The sequence below is a fragment of the Ipomoea triloba genome, chromosome 10, assembly GCF_003576645.1.
Source record: "Ipomoea triloba cultivar NCNSP0323 chromosome 10, ASM357664v1".
NCBI classification, from domain to species: Eukaryota; Viridiplantae; Streptophyta; class Magnoliopsida; order Solanales; family Convolvulaceae; genus Ipomoea; species Ipomoea triloba.
This window is the reverse complement of record NC_044925.1, coordinates 6,052,441-6,080,245: the sequence shown is the minus strand read 5'-3', so window position 1 is coordinate 6,080,245 and position 27,805 is coordinate 6,052,441. Positions and strand designations below refer to the sequence as shown.

The 27,805-nt window shown below is 34.1% G+C and overlaps 1 protein-coding gene across 5 annotated transcripts in view; it reads right to left on the bottom strand.

Moving 5' to 3' along the window:
• LOC116033032 (ABC transporter C family member 2-like) overlaps window positions 1–13,774 on the bottom strand; it is a 23,973-nt gene extending 10,199 nt beyond the window's left edge. Inside the window, exons 1-17 of one of the 5 annotated variants that reach the window (XM_031275790.1) lie at window positions 13,492–13,774; window positions 12,632–13,049; window positions 11,914–12,092; window positions 9,560–9,599; window positions 9,062–9,218; window positions 8,742–8,856; window positions 8,520–8,600; window positions 8,334–8,358; window positions 7,761–7,817; window positions 7,024–7,089; window positions 6,470–6,544; window positions 5,967–6,074; window positions 4,693–4,827; window positions 3,020–3,126; window positions 2,831–2,924; window positions 2,345–2,512; window positions 1,215–1,355 (exon numbers count right to left, since the gene is read on the bottom strand). In XM_031275790.1, coding sequence (XP_031131650.1) covers window positions 1,215–1,355; window positions 2,345–2,512; window positions 2,831–2,924; window positions 3,020–3,126; window positions 4,693–4,827; window positions 5,967–6,074; window positions 6,470–6,544; window positions 7,024–7,089; window positions 7,761–7,817; window positions 8,334–8,358; window positions 8,520–8,600; window positions 8,742–8,856; window positions 9,062–9,218; window positions 9,560–9,599; window positions 11,914–12,092; window positions 12,632–12,964 — 1,881 coding nt within the window. In that variant the 5' untranslated portion in view covers window positions 12,965–13,049; window positions 13,492–13,774. The other 4 variants (XM_031275793.1, XM_031275792.1, XM_031275791.1 and 1 more) reach the window with 4 other exon arrangements.
• Window positions 13,775–27,805: the final 14,031 nt, after the last annotated feature.

Genomic DNA, 27,805 nt, shown 5'->3' with positions numbered 1-27,805 from the left:
GAAAAAAAAAAAAAAAAAAAAAAAAAAAAAAAAAAAACTTAAAATACTAGACAGAAAGGAAAAGAGCACTTATCTTCACTATTGAACCTGATGTTTTCTTTTCGTTTTGTTTTCTTTAAATGCAATATGTACTTTATGCCCTTCTATGACATTAATTGCCTTCCTAATATATGAATATTAAGTTGCTGGCAAAAACTGGTGCAACTAACATGCTTTAGGCAGAAAAGATTTGCAAAATTGATTTCTCAGTAATGAAACCTAGTAGAAATATGTATTACATTATGACTGGTTCCAAACCACAACTAAGAAATGAAGGCAGATAAATAAATAAATAAATAATAAACTGTGTTGTTTACTATATGCTCCAAGCAAAAAAAAAACATATCACTTATTCTCACAAAGGATAAAATTGTGTTTTTTTTAAATAGATAGAAAAATCCTTTTTATTTACTGATTATGAAAAAGCAAACCAAAAAAATCAACATATAAAAATTTAATATGAAATCTAGAAATGTGAATCTCTCCAGTGAGTTGGTGAAATTAGCAAGTCATCATCAGGCATGGAGAAACATGATGCAACCATGCACAGCATGCCCCCTCCCCCACCCCGCACCCCTCTCCCATGGTGGAGCTCATTTCTACTGGACTACTGTGACGTCTACATTAACACTTCCTCTCTCTCAGCCATTCTCTCACTCAACAATGGTTGCACAATGGATAAATTATGAGGGCAGAGGGGTAAAGGGAGACTTGCCAAGAAGGATGAATAAATCAGAGAGGGGTGGAGGTTGGTGGTTCTGATTGCAGGTGTTGATGGCTACAAGATGTGAGAATGGAAGGGAGTAGAAATTCATTTATATTGAGTAGGCATTGAGGTCTGGTGATGATAAGATAGTGGATGCTGGTGGTTCTGGTTTTTAAATGATTTTCTTTACCATTAAAGGCAGTTCAAAAGGTAATTGTGGAAATTTTGAACAAATTTAGTTCTATTCATTTGAACCATGCATTGTGATGAAAACTTTTGTTATATCGTTATTCTTAGTTAAATACTGGAAAGCAATAATGACAGAGAATTAGAATTATTCCACACTAAGGTATGGGCTTTTACAGATCATTAACACCATGGTCCAGAAAGAGGGAAAATAATAAATATCTATATATGTGCATACATCAATACTGTTCTGTTCTGACAAAAAGCAATAAATAAACCAAACCTTTGATTCCCATGAAAAGATCCCATTCCTAATCGAAATGGCTGGAAGTCTGGGCTCAAGAGGCGGGTTGGGCAGAAGTACTCTCTCTTCAGCTAACAAAAGTTCCTCAAGACGTTTCAAAGAAACGTTCGCGTTAACTACCTGTACAATCAGAAAACAGTTTTTCACAAAAGAAGTTGAACAAAGGAGTACTATGGCTCGATCAACTATTGAATCCCTTCCACAACAAATGATTGTATGATTTGCATAAAGCACAACAGAGCCCACCCAAACAGAATAGAAGAGAGGAAGACAAAGATGAGATTATATTTGACATGGATGTTGGAGATATAACAGAAAAAATGAGAGAATGCATACATGACTCAGCTTTTTTCACCACTTTTTGGAGCAGTAGTTGTTCCAGTGGTTTAAGGTGTTATAGCATGGGCTACATGTTTCACAATGACTGAAGAAACTTATATTTGATTCTTCACCAGAAATGATCAAGAGTGCTAAGTTTGTTACAGTATATAAATTAGAATAGTGTATCAGTCTCAAACATCTCATACAGCCATTAAAACTTGGCTTAATTTACATTTTAAAAAATTGTCAGCAGAACTGTGAACTTACTTAGGGTTAAATAGTATAGAAAGTAAATTCCAAAACATAGGAACATAATTGAATAAAACAAAAGAGAAAAGGAAAAAAACCATTCAGCTCATATTGGTTGAATAAGAAAGAAAACAGACAACTGAGGATGCAATTAGGGCTTTTTTGGTTTAAAACGTGATAGTAAAGGGATCAAAAAGTCCCTTCAGTGTTGTTATCCTAGAGATTAGGGTAAATAGTGACACCCCCTACTCTTTAGAATAGTCCCTATGTTAACATAGTAACATACTATAATTAATGCTGCTGCTCTGTTCCTTTGAATAGTTTTCACTATAATTAATGACAGTGATATTCCTTTCCTTTGAACCCCCAAAAAAAAGACAGTAATATAGGTGAGCAGCACTTGGACCACAGTTGCTCAAAATTTTGAACTCCTTTCAGCAAGTACAATTTCTGTGGTGAGAAATCTACTCAATAACTGAAACTTCACTAAAGCAGTTCTAAACATTAAATTGGATTAATGGCATTTAGCAAAAGAGAACCTGTGTTATAATATTAGGAAGCATGAAGAGTGGAAAGCGTAGCACTGCAAACAATGAGAGAGATGTAAATGCCCTTGCAGGTGTTAGATCCCCACCAAGTAAAGTGAACACGCCAAAAGAGACCACAATAACCAAAACTGGAATACTGTTCAATATGAAACTGTTCAACTGCAGAAAGAAATAGAGGATGTTAAGTCAAGCCAAGACATCAGGGTGAAAGCAATAGTAAGGTTAAGAGCATGTTATTACTACTAGGTTTTCCTTTATTTACATTGAGAAGACTAACATGTGCATGTGTGCAAGTTGAAGGAATGAGGAAGATGACACAAAGTTCTGCATGCTCTTCAATGCATGTAATGCTAGAAAAGGAGTGGTATAATGGAAGCAAGATTTTTGTAGTTACAAGGCCATGAAAGAGAATATTTCCATTTAGCCCTAAACAGTACAGGAAGTTTACACACAAAGAGAGAATGGTTTGTAACGTACTGCTCCTAGCATTTGTGCCTTACGAAACCAACCTAACTCCTCATTTCGAACACCCTGAACCTTTGATTGGAAACTGTCCTCCCATGCATAGCATCTGAAGCATAATGGAGAATAAAGTGCCAAAAGTTCACTTTTAGCAAGCTATTTCAATAGGGAAATTCAAGAACAAGCTTTCTATGAGTTACATACTTGACAGTGTCCATTGCAGCCAATATTTCATTCATCAGTCCAATTCTCTTATCAGTGCGCTGCAATCCTTCTTTTGTCAATTTCTGCATCCTGCTTATTACTAAAGTCTGCTTGAACAGAGTTTCTGAATTAGAAAATTCACATAGATATAACTAACAAAAAAATACCATGAACCAGATAAAAGCACTATATCATTAATATATAGAAAACAAAATAAACAAGACAGATAACAGAAAATCTATGTAATCAGATATTAATACACTGAAGGACTAATAGTGCTAATGCCACAACTTCTGACAAATGAAACAAATTAAGATATGGCTTCTTATGAACAGAGAATGGACATTATGTGAGGGAAATATGCACCATTGAAATTATAGTTAGAACTAAATGAAAAATAAAACAAATCATTGTACTGAACAATAAATCATACACCAAGGACATCCATGCTCAAACTCCCACAGGAAAGTGAGAAAAAAAATGTTGTGGATACTAGTGTAACTTGAGAGCATTTGAACATACATTTATGAAGAAGAGCTTTTTTGACAATGTTGCTACACTGATTATTACTTTCCTTTTGATGCAAATTTCACAAAAATAAAATTCATGACAAAATTCCACATCCTAAGCCATCTACCCCATCCTTTAAAAGTTATGGTTCTCACAAATATAAAATATTGCCATTTTCATTTAGACCATTTTTTATACTAGGGAATTTTTTTGAACTGAAACTCATTTTTATTTTAATAATAAGGTTAATTTAACTTAAAGGCAAAAGTACAATAACACGAACAAAACTGGCATGTTTTGTTGATGAGTGAAAATAACTCATATTTGGAAACTGCAGGATTTAAACTGTGTTTTTCAATAAATAGATAAAAGTATCATATAGAACAAGGAGGGTCAGATGAAAGAAGACAGGAGGAAAGACCTCTAATATTGTCCATATAACTTTTTTCTCACTTTCTTTAAGGCATACCAACTACAAATGGAAATCAACAAAGAAACAGGGGAAAGCGAGGAAACACTATTATTTTTGCTGGAGGGACACCCACCCTAGTTAAGTACCCAAGTTTTTAAGACTTACTAGTAACACTACACAACCTGAAAAAGGCTTCCGACAGCACCATCAAAATTCAGCCAATGACCCTTTTTAATGCTTACTAGTAATGACTAAGTCTTCTTTAGGTTCATTAGCTAGATTACAAACTTTGGATTCACTACCAAATCTCTATTAAATAAACAAATGCCAGAACCTTGAGACCTGGTCGAGGTCTTTCCTAGTTAGTAGTGCATCCCACCAAAAGAAAGAAACGCGGAATGTATGCAGTGGGTTTCTTCAGAGCTTATCTCCACGAGATGCAGAATATTTCCATTGTTACATCAAGGAAACTAACATGGAAATTTGTTTATCAGTTGATGTAATACTTTACTGAGGAATTCATATTCTTAGTTTGAGCTAACCAAGAGGCATAGGCATATACACATTAAAGGGCAAAAAAAGGGCAAGCCAGATTGCTTTCACCAATCTTAAGAAGAATACTGATGGAGAAGTATACTTGTAAGCAAGCATATTACTTAAAGAATAAAGTACTGAATCAGAAGTTGTTCTAGCAATCAAGTATGTAGTATGTGTATAATAGAAGTTCAAAAAAAGGGGGAAAGAATCCAACCTGAATAGGGAACATTAAAACAAGCATGAGTGCACCAAGCAGGGAAGCAACACCCAACTGCTCGTATAGAAGAACCATTGCAATAACAATCCGAAAAGGAGCAGACCATAAAGTGTGAAGTGATTGGCATATTTGCTGCAGAAAATGAACAGGTAGGCAATCAGTCAACCAGCAACATCTTCATTTAGGAATAAAGTTCTCTCCTGGAAAAATAACTAATATAAAACACAATAAACTTTGGACAACTACAGTGCTAATCCCAAACTCCTTTTTTTCTTTTTCTTTTTTTTTGTTGACCCAAGTTTCCTAGCTTCACCGGACTACATCCTGGACCCCATGAACCCACCCCCCAAACCCATGAGGAGGTAAATCAAACCAATCTAGTTTCAAGACTCAACACCAAACTGTACACCTTTGTGAACAAGGAGCCCAACCCAAACCCCCATTGTTCGTGGTAGGAATCAAACCCCCACCCTGCCGTTGGAAGCAAGTCTTTGATGCTTCTCAACCACTAGACCAATGCCCTGGGGGCAACTGTCTCTTTACAATGACATCATTTGTGGCAATGCACTCCCATGTTTAGAAAACTACAGCAATGATAAAGCAATATACTATAAAATATGCAATGCCAAATTTGACATCCTATATGTAGGTACTGAGCAAAATGCAGAAATAAAACTTTAGTCATCAACTATTGTGCTAAATACAAATATCATTTTTCCACTCCTATGATGTGGGAATTTAAACCTATAAACATGAGAATATGCAAGTATAAAATTGTGAATTCTGATATCATTATAGGATGCAGGCAAAAATTTGGAAGATGTGATCGCTCTGTGGCAAAGAATTTCACAAAGGTGCTGGGGCAAAATACTTGCCAGAAAAGGGAAAGAATATAAAATTTAAAATAGTTTTAAAAATAAAAATAAAAAAACGCAACAACGCTGAAGCAACTAGCTTCAAAGTAGATAGAAAGTACTATCATCTCTTATAGGGATTATGTGACACATAGATATTGAGCATTTTTGGACATTTGGAGATGTAACTATAGGCATTTAATGCATCAAAACACATGTAATCTGTAGTATTATCTGGATTAAAATCTATTATCAATGGTTAACCATTTGCAATGAGCTTTGGAATAGCCCAAGATACTACATTTGGTATTCAGAACTACAATGATACAGTCAGGAGATCATTTACCACCTAGCAAGACCTTGTAACACAAAATACAAGTTACAGTATAACAACATTTCTAAATGCAAAGCACTTACCTGAAGAGATTCAGCATCAGTTGTCATTAAGTTGGTTATTTTTCCTGTTGCAAATCTTTTCCGACTCGCATGGGTTAGCCTCAAGGACTTCCGAAAAACTGCAGCAACCTACAAAACATGGTGGATTAAGAAACTTAACTGCAGTGATGCTATAAATCTTAATGGAACTTTAAAATTGATTTAGATTTTCTTTTTTAATGAAAAGCAGGAAAACACTAAATTGCACACATGATTCAGACAAGCTCTCAACCAAAAAATCAAACCTTTCAAAATTAAAAACTAAGTAACTTTTCTGAATGGTTTCAAACTAAAACAGATATATATAATTATAATAAGAATAAGAGAACAAAGAAGTGAACAGCAAATTTAAGCATAATAATTGGGCTACATGGTAAGCCCCATAACAGAGCACCAGCTCATTGCAAAAACAAGCACCACAATGAGAAAATGTGCAGAGTACAAGGAAAAGACAAAGCATGAAGACCGCCACATGGACAAATTACCAGAGTTGATCTCAGGCGAAATCCAACACGCATGACATTTTGAAAGTACTGAGCTTCACACAGCACACCAAATACCTAAATGATATTCAGACCAAAATAGTCATTACACAACACCTCATTAATTATTATAGAAAGAGAAAGAGAGAGCAAGGGGTGAAGGGAGGGAACAAGGGAAGCAATAAACTAACATGTTGAGTGTAATATAAATAGTATGAACAAGCAAAAGTAAACTACATAAATGAAAGAATATATTTTGGAAATGATGAAATATTTGTTTGCCACTTCAACTAAAAGCTAAAGCTATTAGAGAGGGGGGACATTTAATAGTTTATTTGTTATTCTTAACAGGCCCTCTCATAAGCTGGCCACATTCTTTTAGGTGCGCGAAGCGTGTGGAAATATTTGATAACAGGCAGTGAATAAAATTCAAACTCAAGAACTCTGCCTACTCCAATAAATTTATCTACTCCACCACAACTAAAAGCATAACATATTAGAAAGGGGAGATTTTTAATATTTTACATAACATCCTTTGGATGGCACCGAGTTCATACCACTCCAAGAAAGATAGCAAATGCATAGATATAGCCAATCCATGCCGGATCTCCTTCTTGCATTGACTGTAATATGTGGAATGAAACAACTATGAGATGATATAGTTAAAGCAGAAGTCTACAGAACAGAAAGGGAGATTTTGGAAAAGGAGTTAATAGACATGCTTTAATCACAAAAGCGTACTGCACAAAATCCTGATGGTTCCAAAAGGTAATACAATAGAACCAGAATGAAAAACTGAGCAAAGTTAATCACACAACATTAATCCATCAATTTTAAAAACGGCATTTTTCATACGATGAAAAGAACCTTGTGGACAGGGAAGGTTTTGTGAGTTCTAGAAACAAAGCAACAAAGTACAAGTTACAAATAATCATATAGCTTCATCACAAAAAACTAGTGGCCCCTCTGGGAAAATTTGCAACAACTCCCCAGAGATTAGAAAGAGCACCTACAACACCTCATCCATAACAAGGTAATAATATTGAACATAGGCAAATCCCTTAACACTGAAAAGTTGAGAGGACAAAGGAGGAAACATAGAGCAGTGTGAAATAGTTGAGGGCATTTATTTTAATTACTTGTATGAATTGAAAACAATACAATCCTTAAATGCGTATTTCTACAAAGATCAGAATCCGCAGACAGCAAAACTTCCAGAACAAGCACCAGTTGACTGACCATCAAATATAACAAATTCAATAGTAAAAATAGCAACCAGATAGATGCAACAAACCTGTAAGAGTTGATTCAATATGAGTGGCCCAATAAACTGGGAGACGTCATTTCCAATCTAATATTAAAATAAAAAAATAATTAAAAAAAAAAAAAAGAAAAAATGATTATTAAACTAATATTAAGCAATCAGATACCTCAGTCAGTGGAAGGCTATCAAACACATCAAATATTATGTGATTTCCAATAGGCAAAGGAAATTATAATTGGAGTAAATTCTTAATGTAAATGTTTCATGTCAAAAATTAATTTGAACATGTTTAGAAATGATAAATTCACTTCAGAAAGCAAGGTTTGCCCTTATAGATGTGAGACAAAAGATAAAGTTAAAATTCAATATCTTGGGAAAGCATTTGTACTCATCCACCTGAGGTTTGAAAATCAAGGAGCACCAGAGAGGACATTAAGTACCAGAAAAGAAGCTCAATACAAGAAGCTCACTTTGTAAAGATTTTATTATTAGCCACGGATGATTTGTATTGGCTCCCAGTATTCTACAAATCTCCACAGTTGAACCAAGTATTTAAGCATAGAACGATTCATGCTAAAGTTTAATCTTAAAAATGATCATTACCTTCCAGAAGCCTCCCCACCAAAATCTGCAAAAGTTCGACAAGAATAAAGAAATTTAGCAACATATTGAAAGAATTTTTTTTATTTAATCTCAATGCATATTGCATCATAGCAGAGCACATGAATTCCTGAAATTTCCAAAAGACCAAAACATATTTAAAAGCAAAATAAATTCTCAATTTTTTACCTTCCTCCAAGGCTTCTATTTAATGCTCTCAAAAGCCATGGTTGAAGCCTTTGAGACTCCTCTGCCCAACACTTTTGAAACCTATGAAAAAGTTGAACCATAATGATGTCTATTTTGACATAAAATACTAGTTCTTTTAAGATAAATGTTATTCTATGAAATGAATTATAATGGAAACAATTTAAAGAGTAAATGGGGACAAATAGGGTCACAACCCCTTACGCATTGTTAAGTGTTTCTGTCCTATCCCAAACATCCAGTTTCCATACATCCTTTTCTGTAAGAGGCCTCTTATAACCTTGCTGCATAAGAGGGTTCATCCATGAGAAAATAACTCCTGTAGAAGGGAAAAAGTGGCAAACATTAGTTAAATGAGTGTAACAAAATGCTAAGTCTCTTAGCCATATAATAATCATAGAACCAGTAAATGTTTGATGATGCCAACCTTCCAGCCTCAGGATTAAAAGCAGAATGTTTGAGTTATCAAGAAATTCATGTAAAACCATGCTGTACTTACTACTTAGATATGTATAAATACGTACTGGACAATATGTTGACATGCCTCTCAGGACAAATCTCCTCTGCCTCAGGGAGTTTTTCATAAGCTGTGTTGTCAACAGATTCAGTCTGAACCGGAGAGTAGCCTGGAAAAGGACCCAACTCGGGAACATAAAAGAGAAGGAGCACGCCAAATAATCCCTATCAGCCAAAAAGGATTAAATCATAATTCTTTCTTTTAATGTTTTTTTTTTTTTGAAAGCCTTTCTTTTAATGGTTAAATTGAAGTTTTAATCTTTTATATATTTAGCAAAGGAAAACCAGAATCTAACATGCCTAAATCTCATGAACTTCAATAGTCAGTTTAGTATCTTACTTAATCATGGTGAGCAATATCAAATTGAAATATAAACAAGAGACCATTTTCAGTTTTTGGTCTAATCATTAGCAATTTAAACCAGTTTTAAGAAACTTCCATGGAAAAACATAAAAGATGAAAATAAAAATAAAAAACAAAAAAGAAGAGAGTAGGAGCAGAAAACCTGGACTGCAACTTCACTTATGTACAAATACAGTACAGACCTGCTCAGACAAATAAAGGAACAGTTAATTTTGTTGAGCATGCATTAGCTTACATGAATTACATTCAAAACCAACAACTGATATTAACTTATTTTATAAGCATCACATGAAGTCCTGATGAGTATATGCTTTAAACAGGGGTAGTGTCATGTTCTAATTATTATCTTCATCAAATTGTTCAGTTGTTCCTAGGTACATTTCACTTCAATTTTCTTTACAGACAGACATTAGTAGGGGAGAGGAGTTAACTGGTACTTAAAATGGTAAGACCCAGAAAAAGCTTTTCTGGGACCTCATACAGATCTTTCCCTGTCACAAAAACATTGGATATAAATATAAAAGCAACAAAAGCAAATATATAAACCAACTACAAATACAATCAGTACACTCACCCTTTTACAAATTCTTTTTTTCTCTCTAATCTTTTTGCAGGATCAACAGCAGAATTTGGTCTATTTATTCTGATTAAAGACTATTTCCAATTACAATTTACTTATCATAACAACAAAACAAACTTATAGGGGTATTTTCCACATTAGAGTTTTTTACTTTTGTTTAGTGAGAACGAACATGCATTTACTCAATGAAAAAGGTATGTACAAGACACATATATACATATATGTATGTATACATATGTTTACATGTATATATGTAACTACATTCACCAAAGCAGAACTCCTTAAGCAAATTATGTATCCACACTAGTTTAAATGTTCGAACCATGTCTTGGTATTTAGACTTGGCAAACAACCTTGCCACCATGCTCTAATTCTTACTTCTCCATGAAACTAGGTTGCCTCCTATGTATACACAATACCTTACACTTGGCCTTCTAGTCACTGGGTGGTCCAACTAAATCAGCAGCAGAAAAGGCTTCAACACGCATATGTCCCTGATTTGCATGTAAGATACCATTTCCTAATGACACTTCCAAATATTTCAGAATACAAATTATTGCCTCCCACTAAGTAGTTGTTGGTGTTTCCATGAAATGGCTTACTACAAAAGCAATATCTAGATGTGTAATAGTAGCATACTAGCATGGTTCAACTTGCCAACCAACCTCCTGTATCTTTTGGGATCTTCAAATGACTCCCTCAGACCTGAGATGAGCTTGATACTTGGGTTTACTGGAGTCTCATTTGGTTTCCCTCCAAGTACCCCAGTATCCTTGAGCAAGTCCATCACATACTTCCTTTGCAAGAGAAATTTACCTTTTCTAGACCAAGCAACTTAATCTTTAAGAAATAATTGAACATTCCCCAAATGCTTAGTGTGAAATTGTGCTTCAAGAGAGAACTTTAGGTTACCAATCCCATTTGCATCATCACTGGTAATGACAGCATCATCAACATGAACTACGAAAGATTCATCCAACATTAGTTCATTTCAAAAATATATAGTATGGCACTATGACCAAAGGAACTCCATTGCAAACCAAACTCAATCACAACCCAACTAAACCTTCCAAACCAAGGTAAAGGAGACTGCTTCAGCCCATGTAATTATATCTTTAGTTTGCATACTTCCCTAGACTCCTCCATGAGCAAAACTTAGAGGTTGCTCTATATATATCTCTTCACCTCTTCTTGGAAATAACAATTAATGAATGCATTTTTAACATTTAATTGATGGAGAAGCCAATGGGTATGAGTTGTTAATAGTAAGAAACAGTACACAAGGAAAAACCAGCTTCAACCCCCCAAATCACATCAAATAACTTAACAATCCCCCAAAACATACAACCATTGGAGTAAGACCCCCAAATCATGCGCCAGGATGTGCTACTGGAAGCTGATGATTGTGGCAACCCATATGGGCTTCCCAGCATCACTTCATTAACCCAAATGCCACCCTTGCCTTTGATTCTCCATCAGTGTCTTCCTCCTAAATGGATATCCTTAGAATGTATAGAACACCACTATTCATATCAACTAGGGTTCAAACTCTTGACTTTTTAATGGCTTTCATACCATGCTGTTCACTAAGAATGAACATGTATTTACTCAATGAAAAAGTTATGTAGAAGTCACCTATATATATGCATACAAGAGGGAGAGTATTTGAACTACCCTTCATTCTAGTTCACAATTCATTCAGGTACTTGATTTGTTCCTAGCTATTTAGTTGATTGATTGAATGGTAGGGGGAAACCCAGGATACTGGACATAAGAATATTTAGTACATATGCTTTTTAAAATGCTATTTTTTCTACAAAAGCAGCAGCGATAGCAAGAGTAACACTGAAGCATGGGAATGGGATCATACATGTAGATAGAGGGCAATGAGTTTATTATGAGCTAAGAGAACCAACCCATTGTAAAACTCCCTGACAGATAGTATGAGATTGCACATCACAGCATCCCCTACCAAAGCATAAATTACTCCAAATCTAACAAACCAACGAAATTCACGGATGTAGACATTTGTTTCGAGGCCAATCATCACCAGCATAAAGCACCATGTGAGAGATTCAATGATTAATGAAACTGTCTGCAAAAGTTATAGTTTAGCAAGTGTCACATCTTATATAACATTATAAGCACTAAAGTAATTAAAAAGCATATATCATGCATCACATGACTGAACAGATGTTATAAGTATCCCCATCTTGCTATATTTTATAGTATATAATTAAAATGTACCCAGGCAACCATGTTACAGAATACACAAAGAAAACCATCATTTTTATGGTTCAATGATGTTATTACTGCACCCCTTAAATGTTGACCTCAATTCTTATTCTACTTTCCATTGCTCCCTTCATCCAAAAACTAATAGACCTTTTTGTCAACACAGAAGTTAAGGAGGTTCTATATATGTTCATAAGCTGAAGTTGAAAACTATTATTGGACATCTAAAAATGATCAGGAAGCTCACTATATGTGGAAAGAAATGGATTTCATACATATGTAGAGAAGGGAAAAAGATGAACTGCAGAAAAGCATTGCTTACATATGTTTTACAGTCAGAAGTTACTAAAGCCACAGACATCCCAAACACAAATAAAAGAATATTAAAATGCAGAATACCTCATATGGAGCAATACCAGTCTGTCCATCAACATTTAACACTGAGATTCCCATAACCAATCTATACAAAGGTTGACCGGCGCAATAAGCAGCCAGCAAACCCAGCATATAGTTATAGTAGTTCGACCTTAAACGGAACCTCTGGACACTAAAATCTTTCATGATCTTCCATATCCTGTATAGGCACAAACCCAAAACAACAAGTTGAGAAACAGAGATGACCAGAGAGTCAGTTGCACATGGGGTATACGCTCCAAATGCATTCTCCACTGCCTTTGACCACACCCCATTTTTCACTGGCTGGCAATACCAATCCAATGGCTTAAAAGCCATCTTTAGTCGGGTTCAACACCTATATATTGCCTCTGGCCTCTACAAACTCATTGATAGTGTTCTGATGCTGCCTTATTTCGTATTCCTGAAAAAAATAAAAATAAATTTTAAAAAATCATATACCAACTTTTCCTGAGAAACCATTATCCTTTTCGAGAAATGTTTAAATTATTATTTTTTCTTGAATAAGTTGACCTCATTGCTAATATCGTGAAATGAACATCAGTCTCAAAGGGAAAAACGGATTAAAAAATCAAAGAAAGAACACATAGAAACCAAGCCAAATCCAACTACATGAGAATACTGCTCAGAACCTGAAACTGTATGATTATGGCAACGAGACAATTCAACAAAGTACGGTTTCGGATAAATTGCAGTAAGAATGAACGAGCAAAAATATACCTTTTGTATAAACTACAAAGAAGTACACAAATAACCGTCTTTAATTAATTTTTTTTTATGGAAAAGATAAAGAGATTCTGTGGGGATAATACTTGAGAAGAGAGAGATGGGGACCAGAGAGAAACCTTTTAGCGTTCTTTACTTCTTGTGCAGAGGAGAGTGTGTGATTGTGTGAACTATAATGAGTAATGGATTGATAGAGAGTGGTTTTTGGATTCTCTGTTGTGGGGCAGTGACATCGACGCGAGAAGGATGATAAATGTCAGATTTAAAAGTGAAAAGGAGAATTTTATACGCCCGGGTGATAGAAGCGGCGCCACCGAATGAGAATCTCTTCCAAATGAAGTTGTTATCCTCTCCTCTTGTTGATCATATCACCATTCATCACCATCTCCGCCAAAATAGCACAATATAGAAGTTTGAGATTTTTTTTCTTTTTCTTCTTCTTTAATACATATAATAATGGGTTTCTCAATACGTCACACTAATTCTAATTCTTGGCCGGGGTTCCAACCCCCACCTTACTATCACCGCTGTGTAGAATTGTTAAAGCGACTTGGCATGTTCCAGTGCGGGTCTAATTTTTTACAATTTTTTACTAATCGGTCCGTCAAGCTTACAGGCTATGCATTTTTCGTACTTTAACTAAAAAATCATTTTAAATTTTTGATAAACTCATTTGCAACTTGCGTTTTTAACAAGAAACTCAAGTCCGTTTTCTAAAAAACAAGAAACTCAAGTCCCATGTAAGGACATGTTTGGTTGGGAGGAAAAACACTTCCAAGGAAAATGTTTTCCTCTAAACCATGGAAAATGGCCACCTCCTACGTTTGGTTCATTGGAACTTCTTTTCCAATGGGAAGTGAGTTCCTCCAAATGAGGAAAACAAATTTTGAGGTGATGTTAGGTATTTTATTTTCCATTGCACTTGGAAACAAAAAGGGAGGTTGTAGGACTATATTACCCTTGTATATCTCTCTTAATTACATGCATATAAATAGCAAGTTCGAAACATATTTAACACTCAATAATAATAGTAATAATAACAATAACAATAACAATAACAATTATAATAATGATAATGATAATGATAATAATAATAATAATAATAATAATAATAATACGGGTTGCGATTGAAGTATTTGGTGATGATGAAGAATAATAATAAAAAAAGTAGGGACATATATGTCTTTTTACATATTATTCATTACAATTCTAAATCCAACCAAACAGTAGAATCAATATTCCTAATAACTTCTTTTCCACCAACCAAATAAAAAAATCAATCTTCTTGGTAATTACTTTTCCATGAAATTTCAATTCCACTTCCCTTCAAATATTTTTCACGAACCAAACGCGAACCAAACGGGGCCTAAATGTTTCCTTACTTTGTACAACTTTGAATAATGTCTTATTCTTGTATCTTCCTCCACAAAACGGCACATTTCAGTAAGAAACTCAAGCTCATGTGATCCTAGTTTGCCGCACACAGGTTGGTGGGTATGTGATTTTTTTTTATTTTCGTTTATGGTCAATATATATATATATATATATATATATATATATATTCTAATCGATAAAACAATTTTGGTAAATATGTAAATAATACCCATATATAGTAAAATATATTTCATTCAATATAGTATCTAATTAGGTAAAGTATTTAATTTTGATAATAAGTATGGTATATAAGATAAGTGAAATTTGGTAAACTAATTTATAATGGTCAGTGGCCACACAGTTTTTATGCTACAATTTGTTAAATTGGGACATATATTTTTCTTTTGTAGGTAGAGTTTTTGAAATGAGTTAAGCTCTTTGATATATCCACAATGTAATTATTATTATTATTATTATTATTATTATTATTATTATTATATATAATAAAGCCAACTGATTTTCCATTTTATAGAGTACTTTATCATGTTTTGCTATTGAGTTAGGGGTGAGTGCAGAGCGGATTTGAGGTGAATCCGCTTCCAATCCGTTAAAGGTGGATTTGAAAATTTTCATCCGCATCTGTTAGAGGTGTGGATCTAATCCATCCAATCTGCTAATGGCAAATTGATGAATGTGGATTGAACGATGAATTTTAAATTTGACTTGAAGTAGATTTATTGAGCTTGTGATTGTGACGCTGTGAATAAGAATAAATCTGACTTAGCGAGAGAATGAGGCAATAAGTCAGAATTTAGAAATAAGAATTAAAATAGATTTTCTTTGCTTACCCCTAGTATCTATTCAACATATATATAATGCGATGCCATCAGACAACAAAATACTTAATTAAAATTTTATATTTTAAAAATCAAAACTAAAATTAAATATTACAGGTTCTTGACTCTAAACTCAACCCGAATCCGTCTGTACGATTGTAGTTGTATATTTACTTGATTTAGTATTTATCTCTACATTTTAAGTGGCTCCTAAATCGTTATGAATTATGGTTCATAAATAAAAAAGAACATTTTTAATATATTAAAAAATATTATTTATGTATTGAAAGTACATATATTAATTATTTAAAATTTATCAGATAATGTATATTTAATATACAAATAATATATTTATATATAATATATTAAAAGTGTATCTTCTATTTATGGTTTAGGAAAAAATTTGTCAAAGAGGATCAACCTGGTATTTAAAAACTCATCCCGTAAGTTCTTTTGTACGTTGACTAATAATTACTCCGTATTAATTAATAGGATTTTGGTAACGTTGACTATTATTTTTGTATGTTTTTTATATATTACTTGGGGTGTGGGCGGTGGTTGGGAAATTTGAAAGGAGATTAGAGGATGTCGGACTTTGGATCCATTTTTTTTTTACTGTGGTGGACATACAGTAACGTACTATTATTCTTTTAATTTCATATATATACATATATATATTGATGATAATACTAATAATAATAAATAATATACTGTTTGATGTTTCGTTTTCCGTGTCTGCACGCTGCGCTGCTCCCCGTCTGTGTTCTCTCATTCATGCATGCATGCAGCATGCCTCTTTCAATTCCACAGTTGCTAAAATCTAAACTATTTTTTTTTTAAAATAAAAAATCTAAACTATTCATGTCAAGCATTTAATGTTTCAAATTTGTTCACATAAACTCGTGGAAAAAGGTATATATATATATATATATATATATATATATATATATATATATATATATATATATATATATATGAAAATGCACAACAATGAAAATGAACAAAAACACCCACATAACTCACATGTTCCTAATTGTGCATTTTCAAACACTGTGTGGTGTATATTTGCACACCTAGTTGTGTGTTTTTTGGTGATACATACTTAATGGTGCATATTTTGTGTTGTGCATTTTCTAACATTGAGTATTATATTTCGACCGCACGGAAAGGCACAGCGGCATCTGAACTCTACTATATATATATATATTCTAGTCATATGATAACCACTCCCAGGAGAGAACTTGGACAAATCCAAATCATTGATCTGCAAGATCTGATGGATGAGAAATTAAGTAAAAATTAAGTGGGGTCACTTTTTCATAAATATTATAAAGTTTTGTTTATTTCAACAGTTAGATCTACTAGATCAATGGTTTGAATTTGTTCACAATTTCTAACTTGAAACATGGTTCTCACTTAATTATGGATCTATATATATGTGTAGAGATCAAATGCGAAGGAGGTCTCCAAATTGCCTTCAATGAAAAAATGGACCATTCTCAAGGAAAATGCGATCAGAAGGCAACCAGCCCAAGAGAAGACCCCCCAGAGATACAATTGAGACTCTGCATTGAAAGCGGAGTGCAGGGATGCAACGTTGAAACTTATGATAACTTAGTAATATAGGATTGTGATTTTCAGATTTTGAGTTTTACCCGTGTTTTTTTTTATTATTATTTAAATTACTTAGGTGATCTCAATTTCGGCGGACTAATTTTAAACTCACAGAACTCTGTTCATAGAGTCACTGTAGAGGTAAATCGCAAGTTGTGCAATTAGCTCACGATCAAATCCTAGTCTTCATGTGCACTCAAAGGAATCCGGCCAATCTAAACCTTTCATCATCCTTGGGCTTCCATACATGTTTCTAGTGGGATTCAAACCCTACACATTATCACCTCCAGTCGTGATTTTTAAGTCAGGCAACAAACAAACTATGCTAAGTCCTAGGAGCAAAATTCTATTGATAATTGGCCGTGTGTTTTTGGCATAGTGCGAGCATGTATATGATAATTGTAAAATATGAATGTATGATTGTGATTTGTTTTCTAAACGTGTATCGAGTAGCAGTCATTATACGGTGGACCATGGTCCACAATGCATTATGGATCATCGTCACAAAACGCTGCCATTTCATTAAGTAAAAGAAACGGCTGCAGTAAGTTTTAACGGAGTTCCGTAAAGGATACTACAGTTCATCTCAAAATATACTACCTCATTTTTGGTTTTATTGTATCAAATGAAATTGTAGTTATATCGAAATAGAACTATAGTTGTGTTGAAAGGAAACTGCATTATATATAAAATGAAACTGAATAACAGTTTCACATATTTGAGTGTATATTGTCCAATGAAACTGTAGTTATATCGAAATGATATTGTAATTGTGTTGAAATGAAACTGCAGTGTATTATAAAAGAAACTGTAGTTGTGTTGAAAGGAAACGGAATAATAATTTCACATATTTGACTGTATAATGTCGAATGAAACTGTAGTTATATCAAAAAGTAACTATAGTTGTGTTGAAAGGGAACTGCAGTTGTGTTGAAAGGGATTTGCAATGTATATAAAATGAAAGTTAACGGCGCGGAACGGAGCCGTTTCAGCCGTTTGTTTTCATTAAGCAAAACGACATCGTTTTGATGCATGGACTACAATCCATTGTGGATCGTGGTCCATAGTAAAATTTGAGATCGAGTAGGATCCAAAGTAAGCCTGCAGGGCCGTTCCATTAAAAATAGGGGCCCTGTCTAATAGTTTAATTTGAACATTCATTATTTTTTTTCGAGATGCAATCTAATTAAATATAATAGAGTAAAGCGAAAAACAAAAAAGATAAAATAATAAAGAGACAAAGAACATAGGGGAAAAGAGATTTTTTTAACATTTTTAGATTTCAGTATAAATATACAAAGAGATATCTATTTATAAAAGTAATAAAGATAGAAATCTAGAAGATCTAAAAAATCTCTATAACTAAGGTAATTGAGTCAAATCCATATAGACTTCAAGTTATTGTATTTTATGACAAAAGTGAAAAAGATAATTTTTTTGTGGCTAAAGTGTCACCCCGCACCATGAACCATTCACGATTATTCACCCCGCACCATCATTTTCAATAAGTGATTATTCAAGCCATAAACTAATTTTTTTTTTGCACCTAGCATATTTAGTAGGTTTTCCGGTAAAGTGTTGACATGTCATGGGTTTAAAAGCTGATGTGAACTTATTTGTTGATGAGGTGGCTTATTTTTTTGAAATATTAATGATGTGGCTTATTAACCACTAATTACCGCCTTAATTAGTTAATTACATCATCTTCAACCTTCACCACACAGAGGGGGAGACGGAGCTGCCACGTCAAGCCTAGAAGAAGATCGACCAGAGCTCTGTTTCGCCGCCACGCCTGCTTCACGCCACCGCCGTCCCACAGCTTTGTTTTGCCGGTCGAGGAGATGAGAGACGGGAGACCAAGCTACCACCACTGCTGCCAAGTCCAAGCCGCTGGGAGAGGAGCTAGCCGGAAGCACGGTTCGGCCACGCCAGAGCAGTTGCCTCACCACCAAGCTCCGCCGTCGTCCCCTGCTTCACTGTCCAGTTGCCGGAGTTTCCTTGTTGCTGATGTTGTCGGCCGTTAGTTGAGAGAGACGAGATTGCTGAGCCGAGCGGGATTCACACGAATGATTCTCAAAGTCTTCACACATAGAAGCTGCTCGAACCCCACATTTGGGCGATTACTTGACATGAGATGCTCTGCCAAACTGCGTACATTGCAGTTCATTTCTGCCACTTCCAAATATGAAGTTCGCAGGTGAACCCGACTCTTCTGATGAACCCAACGCAGAAGATTGGCTAAAGGAAAATTCATCTTTAGACATGGAGTTTCGCAGCACATGCCCATTGCTTACGATAATTCTATTAATCTCTTCACTAAGGGCATTGGCACCACCAACCTTTTCTCTCTCTTTTTTTTTCTCATTCTCAACGTTCACCAGGGACCTGCTTATTCAAAGGAGAGTGGACTGTGAGAGTGTTTGCCCTATTTGCAATGTAGAGAACGAATCATTATGGCATATTTTAGTTGCTTGTGCTTTCATGAAAGAAATCGATCTGGAGACAAATGAGCATTCAGCCTCAAACTCCCTTGCCTCAATCCTTCCAGACTTGGTTTCTACACATCATACAAGGGATGCCTAGGGAGAAGCTTTGCTCTGTAATTCTTATTTGCTGGGAAGTGTGGAGGCAAGACTGTGGTACTGAATCTTCTCATGGTGATCACGGCTAGACCAACAGTAGATGGATCATGCCTCAATAGGATTTCCTAAAGCTTAACATTAATGCATCATTCGACAGTCTCCATAAAGTTATGGGTTTTGAATGTGTGTTGAGAGACTCTAGTGGCATATTCGTCGACCTTTTCCACTTTTCCTCTGGATTTACTCTGCTTCTCTCAACAAAAACAGATAATATAATTTACTCGCTTCCTTCCTGGACCGACGCCAACGTCAACGAGTTCATTTCCTCCGATCCAGTTCATGGCCCCGCGGTAACTTCCTTTTTTCCTTTTTCTCAGATTTCACTTCATTTATGCTTTTTTTTAATCTATCTCGGTTTCTGTGATCTGCTCCCATTTCATCGGGTGTGCGTTGTGTTGTGTTGCGTATGTATGCGTTTTTATGAAGAGTTTGGTATGGATGCGCTCTTAGAGCTGTCATAGATCATCTGGATCTTCCAATTCACTGGGCGCCCTATCTACCACTGCTCAGAGAAACATACGAAAAAATTAAATAAAATAATAAAAAATACATGTCAGCATCAGGTGACCGGTAACTTATAGAAAACCTACTAAATATGCTAGGCGCAAAAAAAATATTAGTTTATGGCTCAAATAATCACTTATTGAAGATGATGGTGTGGAGTGAATAATCGTGAATGGTTCATGGTGCGGGATGACACTTTAGCCTTTTTTTGTCTAAATATTTTTTTTGAAAGTATTTTTTTTTTGTCTAAATATAATGCATAAAATTCAACAAAGAAAAATACATTTCAAAATTTAATTTAAAATTAGTGACATTTTTGTACATATTTAAATACAAATTTATTCACCCAAATTTCGATGCCAATTACTTTTAAAATTTTATTTTCACTTACAATTAAGACCAATATATAGATTCTAAAAAAATATTTATCAAGTATAAAAATATTAAACTATACATAAAATATTTTTTTTAAAGAATTGGGCCCCCAAAAATTGGGGGCCCTGTACAGTCACCCTGACTCGACATGGCCAGGGCCGGCCCTGTAAGCCTGGATAGTGTTAAATGAGTATGAAATGGGTACGTATAACATTCCATTTGGTTTGGTTAATTTTATAACCAATCGGTTTAATTAGTTTCGAGAAGGGCTAGCTTAAAGACAGTATCCTACCCACCAAGGCTTGTCTTATTATTTTATATGCACATGACAAAGTAAAAATAAGTGTCGTTAATATATGAAGTTAATATATATATATAATATGAACGATTGATTGATTATTTAGTTCAAATGATTGTACTAGTTAATTGAAAAGAATTAAAGGCGATAATGGGTCAAATAGTCTCTTTTAGTATTCAGAAAAGTGCAATTAACATTATATGAACTAAAAAAAAATAGCAGCTCAAATTAACTACTTTAACCATTTTGTAAATTTTCATTTTCTCTTCTCCCAAAAAGTTGAATCCCGAACTTGAAGGGTCTCCACACCCTGGCCCCATAGAACATTTGGGAGAATGTAAATTATTATGACTCAATGACTTATATTAGCAAATAGGGCCAAATGTCGGTGTGCACGAGGGATCTGTCCACTTTAGACATAATCCCCACACTACAACTACTGAGATTCGAACATTAGTATCTTATCTCAAATACTACCTATTGAACCAGTAAGTTATGCCCGTGCGACACAAATTTCATTTTTCTCAAGTTCCCCTTTGGTAGCCAAGTGATTTCATTAACAAGCTTTCATAAACAAAGCAAAGTAGATTGGTCATTAATGGAGGCGCCTAATGAAAAAGAGTAAATCAACCATTCACAAAGGTTTTTTCTATAGGCGAATAAGTCAACTTTTTAAATATATAAAATGTAAAATCAGGATTGAATTTTTGGAAACTAATCCCAAGGAAAAAAAAGAACGAGATAAAGAAAAATTCAAGTTGTGCGTATACACAATTTTCTTAAAATCAATTCTCTACTTCTTAGGGATGCTATTGTGCTAGGAGCGTGGTAGCGTCAGTTTTCCAAGATAAATGAATTACGGTAAAATAATTTGGACACTCAAACTAAATTACCCTCAACGAATTAGAACAACAGCTTGAACCATAGTTATCATGGCGTCGCTTAGGCGACACCTTGGCATCCTGTCGGTGGAGACAGGACGCTTAGAAGCTTCGCCTCGCTTTAAAAGGGTGAGGCGAGCTCCGGCTTCGGCTAGGCATCCTAGTCGACGCAATGGACGCCAACCCGCAAAATCCGATCCATTTTTTTAATTTTTTTTTTTAAATGGTACGAGTAAACCCTAATAAGAATAGAGAAAGAGAGAAATAAACATTTCGAAGCAAGTCAGCAACTCTCAACTCTACCGGTCGCGAAGTCGCAAACTGCGAAGCCCTTAGCTCCACCGATCGATTGTTGTCCCACTGCCATCACCGTCGCCGCCGCACTACCGTCGCACCGCCATCATCGTCGCCGTCCCACTACTCAAGTCTTTTTTCTTCTTCATTTCTCCTCCGTTGCTTCTTTCTAGTTTCTGCCCAGCTAACTACTTTGTTTTCTCTTTGAGTCTTTTACTCTTTGGTTTTGGTTTATAAACCAAAGACACATTACTTTGATTTATATTGGCTTATCACTAGGCGGTGAGGGCAGTGGGCATAGGCAATGCCTCACTACCTGCTAGTTACCACTTAATTTTTTTTTTAAATTTATTTGATTATTCTTAATCCTCTTCATTGTTTGAACACTATATGGATATATTTTAGTTTATATTATTTTTTTATGGCTAGATAGTGGGCAGAGGCAGTGCCCCACTGTCTGCCACTTATTATTATTTTTATTAAATTTATTTGATTATTCTTAATCCCCTTCATTGTTTGGACACTACATGGATATATTTTGGTTGATATTAATTTTTTTATGGTTGGGCAGTGGGCAGAGGCAGTGCCTCACTACCTGCCACTTTTTTTTTTAAAAAAATTATTTGATTATTCCTAATTCCCTTCATTGTTTGGACACTAGGATACTAAGATATGGCTGGAAATGAGTCAAATGATAGTTATGATCCATCTACCGATCCTAAGAGGAAAGCAAAATCCAATGATCCAAGATAGAAATATAGATTTTGGCCGAACTTAACAAACAAGGACTTGGTTGAATGCTCGCTTTGTCACAAACAAATGTATTTAAGAATCAAAAAATTAAAACAACACCTTGCGGTCGGTTATGAAGATGTTACAAAATGTCCCAAAATAACTACCGAAATTATAAAGGAGATGCAACAATATATGCAAGGCACATCAAGGATGAAGAAAGCAAGGGTGATCTTGGATGATGTGAATGATGATGTGCAAAAAACGGGAGAAAGACAACTATCATCTCATGATTCCGTTACTTATCCAAGTTCCAGGACCACTAGTAAAAGAAAACAATTAACTTTAAAATTTGAAAAACCGCAACCAAGAGCGGGAAAACAAAATCAATCGGTTGCAACACTTCTTAGAAAAACTCCTGAAGAAGTCATTGCGGAGAGACATTCCAAGGGTTCTACTCAAATAACTCTTGAAGCTTGTACTAAGAGCAAGGAAGAAAAAGAGATGACAATAATGCATATAGCATATTTCTTCTATGAGAATGACATACCGTTCAATGTAGCAAATTCAAGGAGTTTTGAAATTATGGTTGAATCAATTGGACAAATGGGACCGAGATTGGAGCCTCCTAGCTTTCATGAGTTACAGTTACCTATCCTTGAGTAAGCAAAACAAGAAACTGACAAGTTGAAAGAAAAACACAAGCTTGCTTGGAAGGAATTCGGGTGCACACTCATGTTAGATGGGTGGACAGATAGGAGGGGTAGACACTTGATTAACTTCCTTGCCAATAGGCCCGAGGGAACTTTCTTCTTGGAGTCAGTTGATTCATCGAGTGAGGTACACGATGCACCAATGTTAGATGGCTTGCTGGGGAAGAAAATTGAAGAAATTGGCAAAGACAATGTTGTATAAATAGTGACGACAATGGGGTTAAGGCGGCCGGTAGACTTTTGGAAGGGAGGATTCCTACTTTATTTTGGACTCATTATGCAACACATTGTCTTGACCTCATGCTAGAGGACATTGAAAAGTTGAGAGAGTTTAAGTCTAAAATTGCAAGTGCTAAAAATGTTACCACTTTAATAGACACTGTTGACTCCTTAATGCTATGAGATAGCAAAGGGGTGGGAAAAATCTTGTGAGATCGGGAGCTACTCGATTCGCCACAGCATTCCTCACATTACAAAGTTTGTACTAGAACAAGAATGCTTTGAGAAATTTATTTGTTAGTGGGGGTTGGAACAATTCTAGGTTGGCTAACACGGAAGCAGGTAAAAAGGTGTGCATTGTGCTTTCATCAAGATTTTGGACTGATGTGAGGAATGCATAATTGCATCACATCCCGTTTTGATTGTATTAATGATTGTTGATGGTGATACGACTCTAGCTATGCCCGAGCTTGCTATGACTATGTTGACTGCTAAGAAAAACTCAACGAAACATTTGCAAGCAAACCAAGGTTGTTGGCAAAGTTGATGGATATTGTTGTGGGGATATAGGAAGATCAAATGGAAGTGAAGTTATATGGAGCTGCATTGCTTTAAATCCTTCCAAATATTTTGATCTTAAAGGAGAATGATAGTATATATGCTCGTAGGCAACGAGCCATGTTCAATGAAGTTCTTGTGAAGATGATCACCGATGATGAATTGCAAGTGAAGATTAGCAATCAAGCTGATAATTATGATCGCATGAGAGGAGATCATAAGCCTTTGTTGTTCATCTTCGGGTTGTGAGCGCAATTGGAGCACATATGAGTTTGTAAGTACTAATAGTATAATACTCTAATAGCATTTAAAATTTTAAATACATAAATTTTTAACTTGTTTATTTTTCTACTTTTACTTTTTTTAGATCCATAAAATAAAATAAAATAAAATAAACCGTTTAGAGCACAAGAGTTCCAATGGAATAATGAATGGGTTGGTGGTAGTCAATCTAGTGATGATGTTCATCCCTGGGGAGATCTTTCATAGCGATTTGTTGATGAAGTAATTGGTGCATCAAACAACCTTGAGGGCTGTAATCTTCCTACGAGAGCTCACGTAGGGGAACGTACAACTACACCAATCTTGAGCTATTCACGACGCCGTAGTACTTCTAGTTCTAGGATTGATGAGGAAAAACGAAATGAAGAAAAAGATCATTTTTCAAATGATGATGAAGAAACTGAAGATGTTGATGATGATGTTGAAGGTGATGTTGACCTAGTGGGAAGAAATGAAGATCTTGATGATGACAATGAGGGACAACGGAATATGAATGACTTTTTGATAGATATTTGAGAGTTTTAACCTGGATTTGGATATTATTCTACTTGTGTGGTATTAGAGGATAATGGATTTGGTGACTTGGGCTCTGTTTGACAGAGCTTATTTATGAGTTTATAGCTTATTTTAAGCTACTAATAAACTATAAGCTTTGTTTAGTAATATTCCCAAAATAAGCTAATAGTTTAAAATAAGAGCTTATTTTGAAAAGCTACTTTAGGTAACTTTTCCAAAATAAGTTAGTAGTTTCCTAACTTTTTTTTTTCATCTTTATCCTTATTATTTTTAAATAAATAACATCTTTTATCCTTCCCAATTAAAATTCTTTTGGCATTTTCTCTTCAATATGTTTGGTTGTAATTTCAATTTGACATTTGTGTGTTTGAAAATTAATTTTTGTATTAAGTAATTTTATGAACTATAAATATTTTGTTTTATTTTATTATTTTTATATATTTTCAAATATATATTCTTAACTTTTATTTTATTAAAATATTAAAATATATTGGTTTCATTATTTTATATTTTAATATGTAAACTAACCTATTTAAATGTGAAACTATTTAAGTTTTTTGAAAATGGTTTTTTAGCCTTTTTATATTTATAAGCATATTAAAAAACTAATTTTACCAAAACACTTTTAAGTATAACAGGTAGCTTAACAACTCTTCAAATTTTAACTTCGGGCTTATAGCTTTTCAACTTTCAGCTACCTTCCAGCTAGGTTTGCCAAACATAGCCATAGCTTTGATGTGTGTTAACTTGGATGTTGGATATTATTCTACTTGTGTATTCAATATGTTCAAGTGTTTAGACTTCATATATATATCTAAAAACTTAATAAGTCTCAATCAAGGTTATATCCTTGATTTATGTCCATCTTTTTGTATGCTAAGAAATGTATACATTACACTTTAAATGTTGTACACTTCAATGTTATTAGACAAAATTGCCCCTAATACATTCTTGTTATACAAAATTACCCTTACACCGTTATAACACCGTTACTTTTAACTCCATCATTATTACCATACACCTATATCTATCATATCTTTTTCCTATTATTTAATTATCATTTTATTAAAATCATTATATAATTAATTTAATGGTTATTATATTTTAATTAAATTTCTATGAATGGTAAATCATATATGTGTGTATATAAAATACATATATTATTTGTGTATATATAATTCAAATTACAATTTTAATTAATGTTTTAATATTGGGCACAAATTTTCGCGCATCGCGCGTAGAAAATATATATATATATAACTTGTCGCCTGCCAAAGACCTTATGATCAAGCAGCATAGTTGTGACCTCTCAAGTGTTCGATTCCCAGTGGGGGCGTTGGTTCTTTTGTGCTTCAGTAGGTTGAGAAAATATGTATGAACAGATACTACATTGTAACGGAGCGCTGCGACTTAACAGGTTTTAATTGGTAGAGAAGATAACGTAGGAAGAGATCAGAAACAAATTTTTGAGTTACTTGAAAATCTACACAAACACTAAAGTATATATAGGGGATGATTAAATCATAAAATTTAAATGATAATTAAATCTGATTTAAAAATAAAATTGTAACTCCCGAAACAACCATCAATAATTATGGACATAATATCACCGATTACCGAACTAATCACAAGTAATTCTTGAACGAACCATAATTAAACATGTTTAAGAAACGTTACACTGTGGCCGAGAAGTCCATACCGAATCATTTAAAATGTTTTGATTGAATGCCAACTACTATTTAGTGTGATGACACATCCTTTATCATTTCAAATGAATGGTCACAGGATTGAACCCTAGTAATGGAGGCATTGATTTTTTGGGCTAAAAACGATTGAGAAAATATAGAACAAATATAACTTTGTAAAGAATCATGAGTTAAAAATAATAATAATAAATAATAAATAATAAAAAACCTTTGATTGAATACATACGGTGATACGGGGAGGGAGTAAGGGTGCGTCTGATTTAAACATTGGAATCAAAATAGTAATGAGAATAAAAAATATCTAATAATGGTAATAATTTTAATTAGGAAGGTTCTCTTTGTTTGCTAGTAAATATAAATTGGAATCAAAATAAATAAATAATTAAATAAAAATAAATAAATATATAATACTTATACATATCCACATACATATATGTTCATCTTTATTCTTTAACAATGACCTTATTATTATTATTATTATTATTATTATTTTCTTCTTTTTCATAATTTTTATTTTATTGTTCAAAAGTAGGAGAGAATAAGGTAAGGAATTTAATAGTTACCAAAGGCGGTAGGATAACAAAAGTAGCAATCTTTATTGTGTGTACCATACTATCAAATAATGTATTTTTAGTATATTAAAAATGTATATTCTATTCAAATAAAAATACATTATTTGAGTACTAAAAGTATATTATTTTAAATAATGTACATTCAGTACACGAATAATATATTTTTAGTATATTAAAAATGTACTTTTTGTTGAAGTCCACACAATAATTTGCCCAAAAAAAAAAATAAAAAATCTCATAATAGGATGCAAAAGTCATAAATCAAACTCAACCTAAAAATTAAAATTAGAAAGAAGGGTGAGAGAGAACAGAATTTA